Source organism: Acinonyx jubatus, chromosome B3 (assembly GCF_027475565.1).
Source record: "Acinonyx jubatus isolate Ajub_Pintada_27869175 chromosome B3, VMU_Ajub_asm_v1.0, whole genome shotgun sequence".
NCBI lineage: Eukaryota > Metazoa > Chordata > Mammalia > Carnivora > Felidae > Acinonyx > Acinonyx jubatus.
In genome coordinates this window covers 39,143,589-39,160,147 of record NC_069386.1, presented here as the reverse complement: position 1 = coordinate 39,160,147, position 16,559 = coordinate 39,143,589, and the positions used below count along the sequence as shown (strand labels likewise).

The following is a 16,559-nucleotide window of genomic DNA, read 5'->3' as shown; positions in this document are numbered from 1 at the left end:
CAATGGTGCCCATATAAGAAATATGGCGACAGAACAAGGTGGTAAGAATCTGTCCATGTTTCTCCAGTGGCCCTCAAGAGAAAGGGTGCACTGTCTAGAAGTGGCACAGTGCACCCCACGGCTGGACAGTCTGTCACTATAAAGGAGTGGCTATTTGGGGCTACCTGAATTGCCAATGCTCTCCCAAGGGACTTACAGGTATGAGAAGAAGGAAGGAAGTGCCTTAAACTGAGAGCACAGATACCTATGGGGAGGGATGTGAAATCGGGTGGGCTCTATCAGGGGCACTTTTCCTTTATTGGTATCATTTGTATTTTTTATAACAAAAATATATCCAACCACTATTTGCAAAATTAAATTTTATGGGCCCCTGGCTGGCTCAAAGAGTACAACTCTTGATCTCAGGGCCATGAGTTTGAATCCCACAGTGGGTGTAGAAATCACATAAGTAGGGGCACCTGGGTAGCTCAGTTGGTTAAGAGTCCAACTTCGGCTCAGGTCATGATCTCAAGTCCACGAGTTCAAGCTGCGCATGGGGCTCTGTGCTGACAGCTCAGAGCCTGGAGCCTGCTTCGGATTCTGTGTCTCCCTCTTTCTCTGCCCCTCCCCTGCTTGCACTCTGTCTCTCTCTTTCACTCTCTCAAAAATAAATAAACATGAAAAAAACTTTAAAAAAACATAAATAAACGAATACTCTTTAAATAAACAAATTTTTATAGAGTGTGAAGAAATCCAAACAATTACAAAGCTCCCTTTGCATTCATCCCATATTCATCAAACAAACCTTATTCTTTTTGCCAAGAAGACAGGAAAAGAGCACACTGAACATTCTAGTCCACTTGGATGTTTCTTGGCAAAAATTAACAAGGTGCATTGTGAGGCACCATCTCTAGTGAGTTTGGTTCCTCTGACCCCAATCTCTCCTCCTCTGTCTACCCATCCTGAACAGATCCTCCTTTCACCCTGCCACCCCAGGGGTCTTTCAGAAATGCATCCTGGATCTCACCAATACCCTCCCCTGTCCAAGAATAAAATCAACACATCTTGGTAAGACATGCTCAGTCCTCTTTACTCCAGTCTACCTCATCTCTTTGTGTTCCCCCACGAGAACCACACTAAAGTACAGACTTGTCCTTCTCGATGAGCACCTGGCTTTCTGCCCATCCTGATACTCCTTCTAGAATACCCCTTTCCTCTTCTCTGCTCCTTCAAATCCTCCATGTCCCTAGGGTACTCATCATGCCATCAGCCACTGCCTCTACTTAATGCTGCCTGACTCCAGTCCACTATCAAGGACTGGGATTCTGGCTCTGGACTCCCATATTATATATATAGAGCTTACCCCACAGTACAGCTGAACACCTTGTTAACCTCTCCTTGAGTCTTTAATTCTGCATCCTTAGCACCTGGCCCACAGAAGGCATATCATCTACTGACCAAAGCGAAGGAATCAAGGCTCTGGTATCAGAAACTCACAAAATTGAATATCTGAATTTTCAGAATAAACCATGGGGGAAGTCAGTTGGCTTATCTTTCTCCAAACTCCTGCTCCCTGTACTCTGAAATACCTGTGCACTGTGGTATCCTTAACACATCCCCAGCCTGGGCTGCAATGGACAAGAGGCTGGGTCTTTGTCCCTAGACCTCCTGGGAGTGATAGCAAAGAGGGAACCCAACCCTGACCACCTCATCAGAGAAAATTCTAAACATCTGTTGATTCTAAACATCTCCCTTAATCTTTATCATAGTTCATAACATTCATTGACTTTTTAAAAGTTTGTTTATTTTTGAGTGTGTGAGAGTGGGAGAGGGGCAGGGGGCAAGGGGGACAGAGGATCTGAAGTTGGCTCTACTGACAGCAGAGAGCCTGATGCAGGGCTCAAGCTGACAAACCGTGAGATCATGACCTGAGCAGAAGTCAGATGCTTAACCAACTGAGCCACTGAGGCACCCCCATTGATTTCTTTTTAATGTTTAACTAATTTTGATTTCTGGGAGAAATCCACTCTGTTAATGAAGAATTCTTTTTATACACTGCTAGATTCAGGATCATAATACTTTATAGAGGATTTCTACATTTATACTCCTGAGTGACATTGGCCTATAATTTTCTTTTCTTGTATTTATCAGATTTAAATCAAGGTTATACTAGCTTCTTTTTCAATACTCTGGAAGAATTTTACACAAAGTTAAACTGGAAACAGTCCCTCATTGCTTGGTAGAATGCACCAAGGAAACCAGCTAGGCCTGGAGTTTTCTTTAAGGGAAAATCTTTACTAATTCAATGTCTTTAATGATTATAGGTTATTTTGATTTTCTCTTTCTTATAGAATCAATTTTGGTAAATTATATTTTTCTAGGTAATTCCAAATATTTGAATTACAAAGACAACTGATATCTGGAATGCTGACCTTTAAGTGAACTTTGTAAGAAATTAAGTGCCTTATGATTCATAGGAGAATAACAGCTTACATGTGTACTGTATGTTACAGTTTATAAAAGTACTGCCCATATATAACCTCATTTGAAGTCTGGGTATCTTTAGTGATGTTTGGTATCTGATTATTGGCAAAGGGATGGATAAGTTCTGATTTAGCAGAACCATCTGATTCAGATCAACACCCTACTGTTGGCCATGCTAGGAAATTTTGTGGAGGCCTATGCAACTACTGAATTCTTCACTTCACTCCTGGGAGTCACTTGTCATGAACAAGGCAGACACCAAGTGTGTTGATATTAGGGTATGGGTGAGTATTCTGAGTTCATGGAAACCTTCCCTAAGGCCTGGCTAGGAACGTTAAGTCTGGGGGCTGGTATGTTTACTAATACGGGTCCCCAAGCCACGTGGCCTGGGAGGCAGAGGACAGCACGGGAAGGGGTGGAGGGAAGCACACTCACCAGGGCCTCAAAGTCCTTGCAGTCGTGGCGGGCATAGGACGTAGGGAAGGGCCGCAGCACTGAGTCGCGCTTGTAGCTCTGCAGCGCCGAGGCGAAGAGGCTGCAACGGAGGTCAGCGGCCAGCATGTCGCGGCCCACCGCCTCCCTGACGGCCGCCCAGCCTGCTGGCTGCATCCGGGTGGCGGCGCGTTGCCGGGGGAGACGCGCGGGTCACGGGCTAGGGCCGAGCCTGCGGTCAGCGCGGAGCTGGGCCCAGGGACAATGAGCCAGAGGAGACCAGGGTTCCCAGGCCCGGGGTGGAGCTAGGCCGAGGGAAGAGATGACCGGGGTAAGAACGTGCTGACGAGTGTCTTCGGCGGGGGGCCGGGCCGGGATGCTCGCTGCCCGAGGAGACCCGCCAGTCGAGTAGAGGGACCGGCTGGGCCCGCAGGTCAGCCTAGGGGGTTGGGCCTGGGGATAATGGGGCCCGGAGGGGGGTGTCCCAGGCCTGGGGGAGGGGCTATGACATGGGATGAGACGACAACGGCGGGAACGTGCTGACACGTGTCCTCTGCAGGAGCCTGGGGCGGGGGTAGGGGGGACACCCCCAGGGGGAAGCCGAGGAAGACCCCCCCCCCTCCGCTCCGGGCGAAGCTGCGGTGCCGCCCGTGCCTTCCTGTTCCGCCTCCAGTCCGGCGCCTCCGAAGCTCCGGCGCTCGCCCGGCTGCCCCCGGCGCCGCCTGCGTTCCGCCTGCCGTGCACGTCCGCTCGTGGTGCCCTGCCTGCGGGTTGGACTCCGGGTCGGACCCCGGGCTGCGCGCCCCGGCCTACAACCCCTAGCTGCCACGCTCCCCACGCTGCTCCGCGCTCCTCCCAGCCCAGCCGAAGGCCCGCCCCTTCCCGCGCCCTCCTCCTCGCGGGTGCCGGGTGTGTCGCCCCGCGAGACCCTAAGGGTCCCCAGGCGCAAGGTGTGCGGCCCTGGTGGAGTCGCCTACGCCCCTGCGTGCTATCTTCACAGAAGCCCTTGGTGGGGACTAGCCCGGGCGCCCTTTGACCCGCCCTTGGATTTACCTTTGTTCAAGCTTCGTGGACTGAGCCTGTTTGTCTCGCCTGGGGAATTGCTAACGACCTAGGCCTCCTGAATCGTTTCCCTCCAAAACTGGCAGCGCCATTTAACACCCAGAGCTACTACGTCTTAAAGTGCTGCACTGCTTACCCACAGCCAGATGGGGGTGAATCTGGAATTCACATCCAAGTCTGAAAACCAAAAGACCTTTCCTCGGCTTTTCAGCCTCCAGAATTCACTGCATTGCTTGTCTCTGGCCTCTCCCATGAGGTGTGGCAAGATTTTCCTTTGGGGTCTTGTCAGAAAGACAGCCTGGCAAAGAAAGTAATGGGGGAAGCCAGAGGGGAAATTGACCTAACTGCAGGAAGGAAGGGACTAGATTCCCGATTCACAACCCCAATAGAGAAAACCCCAGTTTGGCCTCATGGTCACGTGGAAATCTAAGCACAAGTAATTGCTAATTCCTAGACCACGAAGCCGGTCTCGGTACCATGCCCCCAACTCCCATACACCAGCATCCTCTGAGAGAAGCGCTTCCCCTCCTTCCCTGTCCAGGATGAGCAGGACTCTGGGTTCAGGGAAGAGGTGGTCCATGACTTTGCACTGTATCTATGACTTCGGGAGGAAGAACAATACCGGACTCCCAGACACCACATAGCTTCCCAGGTCAGGCAATGAGCGCTGGCTGCTCCCAGGAGTCCATATCAAACCTCTGGTTGCTGCGAAGACTGGACTGGTCCAGACACATGGAAAAGTGTTTTAGACCCTTATGTCCTCAGACAAGACCCCTAGTACCCCCAGGACCTTATGGGACCCAGGAATTAACATGGCTGCTGAAGCTCAGGCCCAGAAAGGCAGAGCTGGTAGCAGTGGGGCAGGAGACCTGGGAACCCTCCTTCATTCCGCCTCTTCTTCACTGTGACCCCTTAGACAAGGCCAACTCCTTGGCCTCAAGGATTGTTTGTTGAATAAAAACATGAAATGTGCTTTCTGGATATGTTTTCTCACATGAAATGAAAATCATAGTAAAACACCCACATCGCAACAGGGTTTGGGAAACCCTCTGAAGATGCAATTCTCAGGGTCTGGGCATTCTACAGAGCAAGTTGATCTATCTAGTTCCATGCCATTATGTTTGCTTCCTTTTTTTTTTTTAAAGTTGATTTATTTTTAGTGATCTCTACCCCAATATGGGGCTCAAACTCAGGACCCTGAGATCAAGAGTCCCATGTTCTTCCAACTGACCCAGCCAGGCACCCCTGTTTATTTCCTTTTCATATTTTTTTTAAAAAAAGCTTTACTTTAATATAATCTACAGCCCACACAATTCACCCATTTAAAGTGTAAAACTCAATAGTTTTTAATATAGTCACAGATATGTATAACCATCACTACAATCAATTTAAAACATTTTCATCACATTCAAAGGAAACCCTATGTACTTAGGGGTGTTTTTCCATTTATCTAGATCTTTAAAAAAATTTTTTTCAGCAATGTTTTGTAGTTTTGTGAATAGAAGTCTTGTGCTTCTTGGGGTGCCTGGGTGGCTCAGTCAGTTAAGCGTCCGACGTCAGCTCAGGTCATGATCTCATATTTCATGGGCTCCAGCCCTGCATCTGGCTCTGTGCCGACAGCTCAGAGCCTGGAACCTACTTCAGATTCTGTGTCTCCCTCTCTCTCTACCCCTACCCTGCTTGTGCTCTGTCTTTCTTGCTCTCAAAATAAATAAAATATTTTTAAAAACTTAGAAGTCTTGGGGTACCTGGGTGGCTCAGTCGGTTGGGCGTCCGACTTCAGCTCAGGTCATGATCTCACAGTCTGTGAGTTTGAGCCCCGCGTCGGGCTCTGTGCTGACAGCTCAGAACCTGGAGCCTGCTTCTGATTCTGTGTCTCCCTCTCTCTCTACCCCTACCCTGCTCATGCTCTGTTTCTCTCTGTCTCAAAAATAAATAAAAACATTTAAAAAAATTAAAAAAAAAACTTAGAAGTCTTTAATTCAATTAAATTTATTCCTACATATTTAATTCTTTTTCACGCCATTGTGAATGGAATCATTTCTTAATTTCATTTTTTTTTTAAGTAGACTCCATGCCCAACATGGGACTTAAACTCATCAGCCTAAGATTAAGAGTAGCATGCTCTACCAACTGAGCCAGCCAGGCGCCCCTCTTGATTTCATTTTTAGATTGTTCATTACCAGTGTATAGAAATATAATTGCTTTTTGTATATCAATCCTGTATCCTCCAAATTTAGTGAATGTGTTCACCAGTTCTAACAGGTTTTTTTGGTACATTTTAAAGTTATCTATATATAAGATCATGTCATCTGTGAATAGAGATAATTTTCCTTCTTTCTTTCCAATGCAGATACTTTTTATTTATTTATCTTGCCCTGACTAGAACTTCCAGTACAGTGTTGAATGGAAGTAGTGACAGCATATATCTTGTCTTGTTCTTGATCTTACCAGAAAAGCATACATGCTTTTTTTTTTTTTTAGTATGATGTTAGCTGTGAGTTTTTCAGACCTGTCCTTTGCCAGGTTGAGGAAGTTCTATTCCTAGGTTGTTGAGTGTTTTTCTCACTGTAAGAGTGCTGAATTTTGTCAGGTACTTTTTCCACCTCTACTGGGATGATCATGTGATGTTTGTTTTTTATTCTATTGATACAGTGTATTACAGTGATTTTCAGATGGTTGAACCAACCTTGCATTTGTGGGGTTAAATCCCACATACTTATGGTATATGATTCTTTTGATATGTTGCTGGATTTGGTTTGCTAGTATTTTATTGAGGACTCTTGCATCCATATTCATAAAAATATTGGTCTGTAGTTTTCTTGTGATGTCTCTGGTTTTGATACCAAGATAAATCTGGCCTCATAGAATGAGTTGGGAAGTAGTCACTCCTATTTTTTGGAAGATGGTGAAGAATTGGTATTAATTCTTGTTAATTAATAAATGTTTGGTAGAATTCAGCAGTAAAGCCAGATGAGCCTGGGCTTTTTTTTGTAGGTAGTTTTTTTGTTTTGTTTTGTTTTTGAACGTTTATTTATTTACTTTGAGAGAGAGAGAGAGAGAGAGAGAGGCATAGAGAGAATCCTGACGCAGGGCTGGAACCCACAAACTGTGAGATCAGACCTGAGATGAAACCAAGGGTCAGACGCTTAACTGATTAACCCACCCAGGTGTCCTTGTTTTGTTTTGTTTTTACCAATTCAATCTCTTCACTTGTGATCAGCCTATTCAAAACATCTGTTCTTCTTGTATCAGTTTTGATAGTCTTTAATAATTTATCTATTTCACCTAAGTTTTCTAATTTATTGGAATACAATTGCTTATAGTATTTCTTTATAATTGTTTTTATTTCTGCAAGGTAAGTAGTAATGTCCTTTCATTCATTACTGATTTTAGATTTTTTTAAAGTAATCACTACACCCAACATGGGGCTCAAACTTATGACCCCAAGATCAAGTCACATGCTCCACCAACTGAGCCAGCCAGGTGCCCCTGATTTTTTTTTCATTAAAAAATTGTTTTAAATCTTTTTTAGCATCTGTCTACAGAATCATAGTGTCTCTCATTTGACCTACTCTTAAATTTTTTTTTCAATGTTTATTTATTTTTGTTGAGAGAGAGAGCGAGAGAGAGCATGCGCATGTGTGCACAACCAGGGGAGGGACTAAGACAAGGAGAGACAGAATCCCAAGCAGGCTCTGCACCATCAGCACAGGGCCTGATATAAGGCTTGAACTCACAAACCACAAACCGTGAGATCATGACCTGAGCCAATAACAAGAGTAGGACGCTTAACTGACTGCACCCAGCAGCCCCCAGATGCCCCTGATTTGATTTTATTTATATATTTATTTTTGGGAGAGCGCAATTGGGGGAGGGGCAGAGAGAGTGGGACAGAGGATCCAAAGCGGACTCTACACTGGCAGGCTGACAGCAGCAAGCCCGATGTGGGGCCCCAAGCCACAAACGGAGAGATCATGACAAGATCATGACTGAAGTGGGGCGCTCAACCCACTGAGCCACCCAGGTGCCCCTGATTTTAAATATTTGAGTCTTCTTTTTTCTTACTCAATCTAGCTAGAGGTTTGTCACTTTTTTTTTTTTTTTTTGACAGAGAGAGAGAGAGAACAGGGGAGGGGCAGAGAGAGAGAGCCCCTCATGACCCTGAGATCATGACCTGAGCCAAAATCAAGAGTCAGATGCTTAACTAACTGAGCCACCCAGAAGCACTAAGGTTTATTACTTTTGTTGGTGTTATCAGCCAACCAGCTTTTGGTTTCATTGTTTGCTCTATTATTTGATAGTCTGTATTTCATTAAGTTCTGCTCCAATCTTATTTCCTTCACTCTGCTTGTTTCAGTTTAGTTTACTCTTCTTTTTTGAATGTGTTAAGGTGAAAGTTTAGTTTATTGTTTTGAGAACTTTCTTCTTTCTTAATGTAAGCATTTACACCTATAAATTTTCCTCTAAGCACTCTTTGAGAAAATTTGTAAGTTATGAATTTATAAAATTTCCTCTAAGCACAGCACTACAGCTGCATCCCATGAGTTTTTATATGTTGTGTCTTCATTTTCATTAATCTCAAGTGTTTTATAATTTCTCTTTTGATTTCTTTTTCGACACATTTGTTATATAGGAGTGTGTCATTTAATTAGACTGTTTTTGAGTTTCTCAAATTTCTTTTTTTGTGGTCAGAGAACATTTCATTTCATTGTGGTCAGAGAACGTATTTTGCATTAGTTCTATCCTTTTAAGTTATTGAGCTTTGTCTTATGGCCTACCATATGCCTATCCTGGAGAATGTTCCATGAGCACCTGAGAAAAAAAATGTATATTCTGCTGTTGTTGGGTCAAGTGTTCCATAGATGTCTATGAGGTCTCAGTGGTTTATAATATTTTCAAATCTTATATTTTCTTATTGATTGTGTGTCTAGTTGTCCTATCTAATATTGAAAGTGGAATATTTAGGTCTCTATTATTGTGGAATTGTCCATTAATTTTTGTTAAATTTTGCTACATGTATTTTGGTGCTCTCTTATTGGTGGGTGCTATATGTTCATAATTGTTATATCTTCCTGATGGATCAGCTTCTTTAAAATTATAAAATGTCTCTCTTTATCTCTAGTAACATTTTTTGTTTTAAACTCTATTTTGTCTGATATTAGGATAAGCATTCCAGCTTTCTTTTGTTTGCTGTTTGAATGATATATCTTTTTCCAGCCTTTAATATCCAATCTACTTGTATCTTTGAATTTAGTGTGTCTCCTGTAGACAGCATATAGATGGATCTTGTTTGTTTCTTTGTTTGTTTGTTCTAAATCAAGTCTGACAATCTCTGCCTTTTGGTTGAATTCTTTAATACATTCACATTTAATGTTTTCATTGATATACTTAAACATATACTATACTTTTGGTTTTCTATATGTCTCAGATCTTTTATGTTCCTCTATTCATACTTTTACTGACTTGTTTTGTATTAAATGAATATTTTATGATTTAGCATTTTAAATCCTCTACTGATTTTTTTTTAGCGTTTATTTATTTTTGAGACAGAGAGAGACAGAGCATGAACAGGGGAGGAGCAGAGAGAGAGGGAGACAGAATCTGAAACAGGCTCCAGGCTCTGAGCTGTCAGCACAGAGCCCGACGCAGGGCTCGAACTCATGGACCGTGAGATCATGACCTGAGCCAAAGTCGGACGTTTAACCGACCAAGCCACCCAGGCACCCCCTCTAGTGATTTTTTTAATGATTTTTTAAAGTAATTTGCCTAGTGATTTCTCTAGAGCTTACCATACACACCTTAACTTATCAGAATCAACTTCATATTTTTACTAATTTCTGCAATATATAGAAATGTCTCTCTTATAGCTCTCTTTCCTTACCCTTTTTTGTAGTCTTATTGTTAGGTCACATCTATAAATATTACAAGCCAAACAAAATATTGTTATTTTTACTCTATATAATTTTATGTCTTTTTAAAGAGGATGAGAGAAGAAAAGAGAGTAAGTATATATTTATCACTTTTGTTATATTAACACTCTTATTTATCATTTCTGGTTGTATTTATATATTCTTCTGGATTTGAGTCACCATTTGGAGACATTTCTTCTTCTTTTTTTTAATTTTATTTTTTATTTTTTAAAACTTACATCCAAATTAGTTAGCATATAGTGAAACAATGATTTCAGGAGTAGATTCCTTAATGCCCCTTACCCATTTAGCCCATCCCCCCTTCCACAACCCCTCCAGTAACCCTCAGTTTGTTCTACATATTTATGAGTCTCTTCTGTTTTGTCCCCCTCCCTGTTTTTATATTATTTTTGTTTCCCTTCCCTTATGTTCATCTGTTTTGTCTCTTAAAGTCCTCATATGAGTGAAGTCATATGATTTTTGTCTTTCTCTGACTAATTTCACTTAGCACAATACCCTCTAGTTCCATCCATGTAGTTGCAAATGGCAAGGTTTCATTCTTTTTGATTGCCGAGTAATACTCCATTGTATATATATACCACATCTGCTTTATCCATTCATCCATCGATGGACATTTGGGCTCTTTCCATACTTTGGCTATTGTTGACAGTGCTGCTATAAACATGGGGGTGTATGTGTCCCTTCGAAACAGCACACCTGTATCCTGTGGATAAATGCCGACTAGTGCAATTGCTGGGTCATAGGGTAGTTCTATGTTTAGTTTTTTGAGGAACCTCCATATTGTTTTCCAGAGTGACTGCACCAGCTTGCATTCCCACCAACAATACAAAAGAGATCCTTTTTCTCTGCATCCTCGCCAACATCTGTTGTTGCCTGAGTTGTTAATGTTAGCCATTCTGACAGGTGTAAGGTAGTATCTCATTGTGTTTTTGATTTGTATTTCCCTGATGATGAGTGATGTTGAGCATTTTTCCATGTGCCGGTTGGCCATCTGGATGTCTTCCTTGGAGAAGTGTCTATTCATGTCTTTTGCCCATTTCTTCACTGGATTATTTGTTTTTTGGGTGTTGAGTTTGATAAGTTCTTTATAGATTTTGGATACTAACCCTTTATCTGATATGTCGTTTGCAAATATCTTCTCCCATTCTGTCAGCTGCCTTTTAGTTTTGCTGATTGTTTCCTTCGCTGTGCAGAAGCTTTTTATTTTGATGAGGTCCCAGTAGTTCATTTTTGCTTTTGTTTCCCTTACCTCCAGAGACGTGTTGAGTAAGAAGTTGCTGCGGGCAAGATCAGAGAAGTTTTTGCCTGCTTTCTCCTCGAGGATTTTGATGGCTTCCTGTTTTACATTGAGGTCTTTCATCCATTTTGAGTTTATTTTTGTGTACGGTGTAAGAAAGTGGTCCAGGTTCATTCTTCTGCATGTCGCTGTCCAGTTTTCCCAGCACCACTTGCTGAAGAGACTGTCTTTATTCCACTGGATATTCTTTCCTGCTTTGTCAAAGATTAGTTGGCCATATGTTTGTGGGTCCATTTCTGGGTTCTGTATTCTATTCCATTGATCTGAGTGTCTGTTCTTGTGCCAGTACCATACTGTCTTGATGATTACAGCTGTGTAGTATAGCTTGAAGTCTGAGATTGTGATGCCTCCTGCTTTGGTTTTCTTTTTCAAGATTGCTTTGGCTATTTGGGGTCTGTTCTGGTTCCATACAAATTTTAGGATTATTTGTTCTAGCTCTGTGAAGAATGCTGGTGTTACTTTGATAGGGATTGCATTGAATATGTAGATTGCTTTGGGTGGTATGGAGACATTTCTTTAGTCCAATACAGCTTCGTTCCCTCACAAACTCTATGTGCTCTTATTGGCAAATATGTTACATTTCCATTTTATAGGCCCAACAATACATCATATACATATTGTTTTACATAATTGTCTTTTAAATTAGTTAAGGGAAAGAAGGATAACAAAACTGCATGTATTCTGTCTTTTATAATTACGAGTGTTTTTTGGCTTCTTGTGTGGACTCCCATTACTATCTGAGGTCACTTACTTTCAGCCTGATGAACTTCCTTTAGTATTTCTTGTAAGGCAGGTTTGCTAGCAACAAATTCTCTCAGTTGTTGTTTATCTGCAAATTTGCCTTCGTTTTTAATGTTTATTTATTAGTTAATTTTTCTTTTTTTGAGAGAGAGACAGAGCATGAGGAGGGGAGCGGCAAAGAAAGAGGGAGACACAGATTCTGAAGCAGGCCCCGGGCTCTGAGCTGTCAGCACAGAACCCAAAATGGGGCTCGAACTCATGGACTATAAGATCATGACCTGAGCTGAGGTTGGCTACTTAACCGACTGAGCCACCCAGGTGCCCCTGCCTTCATTTTTAAAAGATAGTTTTGTTGGATATAGGATTCTGGTTGGCAGCTTTTTTCTTTGAGCACTTTGAACATGTCATCCTACTGCCTTCTGGCCTCTATTGCTGCTGATGAGAAGTCAGCTGTTAATTTTATTTGTGTTCTGTTGTAAGTGAGGACTTATTTTTCTCTTGCTGCTTTCAAGATTTCTTCCTTGTCTTTGGCTTTTGGCATTTTTTAAATCTTTTTTTAAATGTTTATTTATTTATTTTGAGAGAGAGAGAGAGAGAGAGAGAGAGAGAGAGAGATTGAGAGACAGACTGAGACTCTAGGGAGAGGGAGAGAGAATCCCAAGCAGGCTCCATGCTGTCAGCACAGAGTCCAGCTCAGGGCTTGAGCTCACAAACTGCAAGATTGTGACCTGAGCAAAAATCAAGAGTCAGATGCTTAAGCAACTGAGCCACCCAGGAACCCTGGCTTTTGGCATTTTTACCATGATATGTCTATTGGTGGATCTCTTTGAATGCATTCTACATGGGATTCATTGGGCTTCCTGTATATGTAAATGATTGTTTTTCTATTATTTGGGAAGTTTTCAGCTATCATGTCTTCAAATATTTTTTCTGCTCCTTTCTCTCTTCTCTCCTTCTGGTATTCCCATCACATGTACATTGATGTGTGTAATGGTGTCCCCCATGTCTCTGAGGCTCTGTAATTGTTCTTCATTGTTTTCTTCTATGTTCTTTGGATTACATAATCTCTATTGATCTATTTTCAGGTTTGCTAGCTCTTTCTTCTGCTAGTTAACATCTACTGTTAATCCCTGTGGTGAATTTTTTATTCCAATTTCTATACTTTTCAACTCTAGCATTTCCATTTGTTTTTATTAATTTTTATTTTTTAATTTTAATTTTTAATTTAAAAATTTTTAATTTTTAATTTATTTTTAATTTTAAAACTAAGTTAAATTTATTTTTCATTTTAAAGAGAGAGAGAGAGAGAGAGAGTGCAAGTAGGGGAGAGGGGCAGAGGGGGAAAGAGAGAGAGAGAATCTCAAGCAGGCTCCACACTCAGCATGCAGCCCAACATGGGGCTCCATCCCATGACCCTGGGATCATGACCTTAGCCAAAATCAAGATCAGATGCGCAACTGATGAGCCACCCAGGTACCCCTCCATTTGTTTGTTTTGAAATAATTTTTATCCCTTTATTGGTATTCTCTATTTGATGTGACATTGTCCTCATATCTTCCTCTACTTCCTTAAACATATTTATAATAGCTACTTTCAAGGCTTTGTCTGTTAAACTCAACATCTGGTTGCTTTCATAGGCAGTTTTTTGTTGACTGCTTTTTTCCCCAGTGTATGGGTCATACTTTCCCTTTTTCTTTGCTTGTCTCATAATTCTTTGTTGCAATGGCAAATCCAGGTTGTCATCTGTGCCTCTGACAGACCAGCTACAAATTGGAGATTCTCATGACCCCGCCTCCTCAGATTTAATTCATTTGCTAGAGTGACTCATAGAATTCAGGAAAACAGTTTACTTACTACATCACTGTTTATTATAAAAGCGTATGACTCAGTAACTGTCAGATGGAAGAGATACATAGGTCAAGGTATATGGGAAGGGTTGCAAAGCTTCTGTATTCTCTCTGGGTACACTGCTTTCCCTGTATCTCCATGTATTCACCAACCTAAAGCTCTCTGAACCTCATCCTTTTTTAATTTTTATGAAGGCTTCATTACTTAGGCATGATTAATTAAATCATTGGCCATTGGTGATTGATTCAACCTCCAGCTTCCTCTCCTCTTTGGAGGTGATTAATATCACCATATCAATAGTGATAAGTCATGTTGATATATGTACCCTTGAAATGAGGTGGTGAAAATGGCAACATATCTATGTAGTCTTCCTCTCAAAAACACATTACCCCAGTCTAATTGTGAGAAAACCATCAGACCAGTCCCAGTAGAGGGACATTCTACAAAATATCTTACCTGTATGCCTCAAAAATATCAAGGTAATCAAAACAAGGAAAGTCCAAGAAACTTAAAGCCCAGAGGAACCTAAGAAGACATGACAACGACATATAATGCAGGATCATTAATTGTAACAAGTGGACCATACTAATAATAACATATTAGTGATGGGGCAAATGGGTGTGGGATATGCAGAACTTTCTGCAATATCTTCCCATCTTTTCTGTAAATTTAAATTTTTTCTAAACAATAAAGTCTATTTAAAAATACATGAGTGTCAAATCGAGTTTAGGTTATGACTGCAGGGATGATTTATCATAGAATATCTGTGAATGTAATTTTCCACATTAATAGATTAAAAGAGAAAAGTTATGATTATCTCAATACTAACCTATACTACAAGAAAAAAAAAATCACAGCAAACTGGGAATAGAATGGAACTAGCTTAATTAGAAGAGTTTCTACCAGAAACCTTTTGAGGCCCAGTACAAAATGAAAATACAGGCCCTGTTCAAAATTACTAAGAATTTCATGAAGGCAACTGTAGAGCTGGGCTTTATGAGCAAAGAGCAAGTGTATAGACTGCTTGCCTATGAAGCCCCACCTGTCTAACATCAAAGTTCGCATTTAATAGTGGTCCAATGAAAGCCATGACCTGAATGGGAAAAAGACACCCACTATCATTGCTTCGGTTCAGTGCCTCCTCTATTAGAGTTCCCAATTAAATAAAACAAGAACAAGAAATAATAAAATGTATAGATTTATGAGGGAAAAACAAAGTTGTCACTTTCAGATGATATACTTGTCTACATACAACATCCACTAGAATCTACGATCATTAGAACAAGAGTTTAAGATCACCGAATGCAAGAGCAATAAGTAAAAGTCAGTTGTGGCACGCAGCCTCTTCTCTGCGGTCCTGTCCACCCATCCTTTGTGGAGTATTCAATAAACTTCTATCCCGTTGAAAAAAAAAAGTCAATTGCGTTACTATATACCAACAATAAACAATTATAAATTGCGATTTAAGGGGCGCCTGGGTGGCTCAGTCAGTAAGCAACCAACTTCAGCTCAAGTCAAGGTCTCACAGGTTTGGGAGTTTGAGCCCTGCATCAAGCTCTCTGCTGTCCAGGTGGAGCCTGCTTCAGATCTTCTGCCCGCCCCTCCTCCCGCCCCTCCCCTGCTCATGCACTCTTTCACTGTCTCAAAAATAAATAAACATTTTTTAAAAAATGCAACTTAAAAAATCTATACTAATCACAAAACGTACAAGATATTAGGAGTAAAGTAAATCTTGGAGCACCTGGGTGGCTCAGTCGTTAAGCTCGGTCTCTCAATTTTGGCTCAGGTCATGATCTCCAGGTTCCTGAGTTCAAGCCCCAAGAGGGCTCTGCAGGCTCTGAGCTTAGGATTCTCTCTCTCCGCCCCTCCACCACTTTTGCTTTTCCTCTCTCTCTCAACACAAATAAATAAACTTTAAAAAAAAAAAAAAAGAGTAAAGCAAATCTAACAAAATCTCTATAGTAAAATTATAAAACTATATTGAAAGACATAAAAGTAAGTCTCACTGAAGGGGAAGATTTATAACGTTCATGACTATGACACATGATGTTACACGATATATGAACATAAACAAATAATGAAATGAGACTTTGATGCTTCCTTCCCAGTTTAACAAAAAGGATATTGCTGACACCTTTGAAACCCTCTATAAGCCTTTCCCCAGTCACAGCCCTCGCTTCCGACAGCAGGTGAACACTACCCTGAATTTTGCATTAACCATTACTTTGCTGTCCTCAAGGCTTGCCCCCTCTCCGCAGCTATCAGAAAATTCTTTTATTTGAAACAAATCATACGCAAAGCTCCATTTTAGGAATAGACAAAATCAGAATGTCTCCAGTTGACCAGGACGAAATTGAGACGTCAGGCTGAGTCTCCGCTTTGCCCCTTAAAAGTGGCCCCAGAGCACCGATTTGAATACTTAAATTTCCGGAGTCTAAAGGGCGATTACACAGGTTCATTTGCATACCCATAATACACCGCAAACAGTATAATTGTTTACAAGTAAAATAAACTTATTCATTATCCAACTTTTCTAAGTGTGAGCCTATTATTTTCAGAATTCCTTGAATAAATTTTTGCAATGAGTAACGCTTGTGATAAGTAGCTACCCTTTGCGTACTAGGGGTTACATTTACTTGGGAAATGAGTTAGGAAACTGGTGTGGCATACTCTGGTTTCTCTTCAAATCGTATAAATCTTTCGCCTTTTACTAAAGATTTCCGTGGAGAGGAACAACTCTGAGTTTTAGGCCAATTTTTCGAGGTTCTGTAACTAACAGGACT

General features: G+C 41.4%; 1 protein-coding gene and 1 non-coding gene across 5 annotated transcripts in view; one reads left to right on the top strand and one right to left on the bottom strand.

Annotated features, from left to right (window-relative positions):
• PARP16 (poly(ADP-ribose) polymerase family member 16) overlaps nt 1–4,088 on the bottom strand; it is a 30,255-nt gene extending 26,167 nt beyond the window's left edge. For 3 of the 4 annotated variants that reach the window (XM_053223869.1, XM_015078698.3, XM_027067542.2), the window contains exon 1: nt 2,899–3,072. In XM_053223869.1, the coding sequence (XP_053079844.1) occupies nt 2,899–3,072 (174 nt within the window). Of the gene's footprint in view, nt 1–2,898; nt 3,201–3,948 lie in introns of those variants that run through there. The other variant, XM_027067540.2, reaches the window with a different exon arrangement.
• Nucleotides 4,089–16,442: 12,354 nt separating this feature from the next.
• Nucleotides 16,443–16,559, top strand: LOC113602133 (U5 spliceosomal RNA). Its single transcript, XR_003423496.1, has one exon. It is a non-coding gene; the product is annotated as a U5 spliceosomal RNA (small nuclear RNA).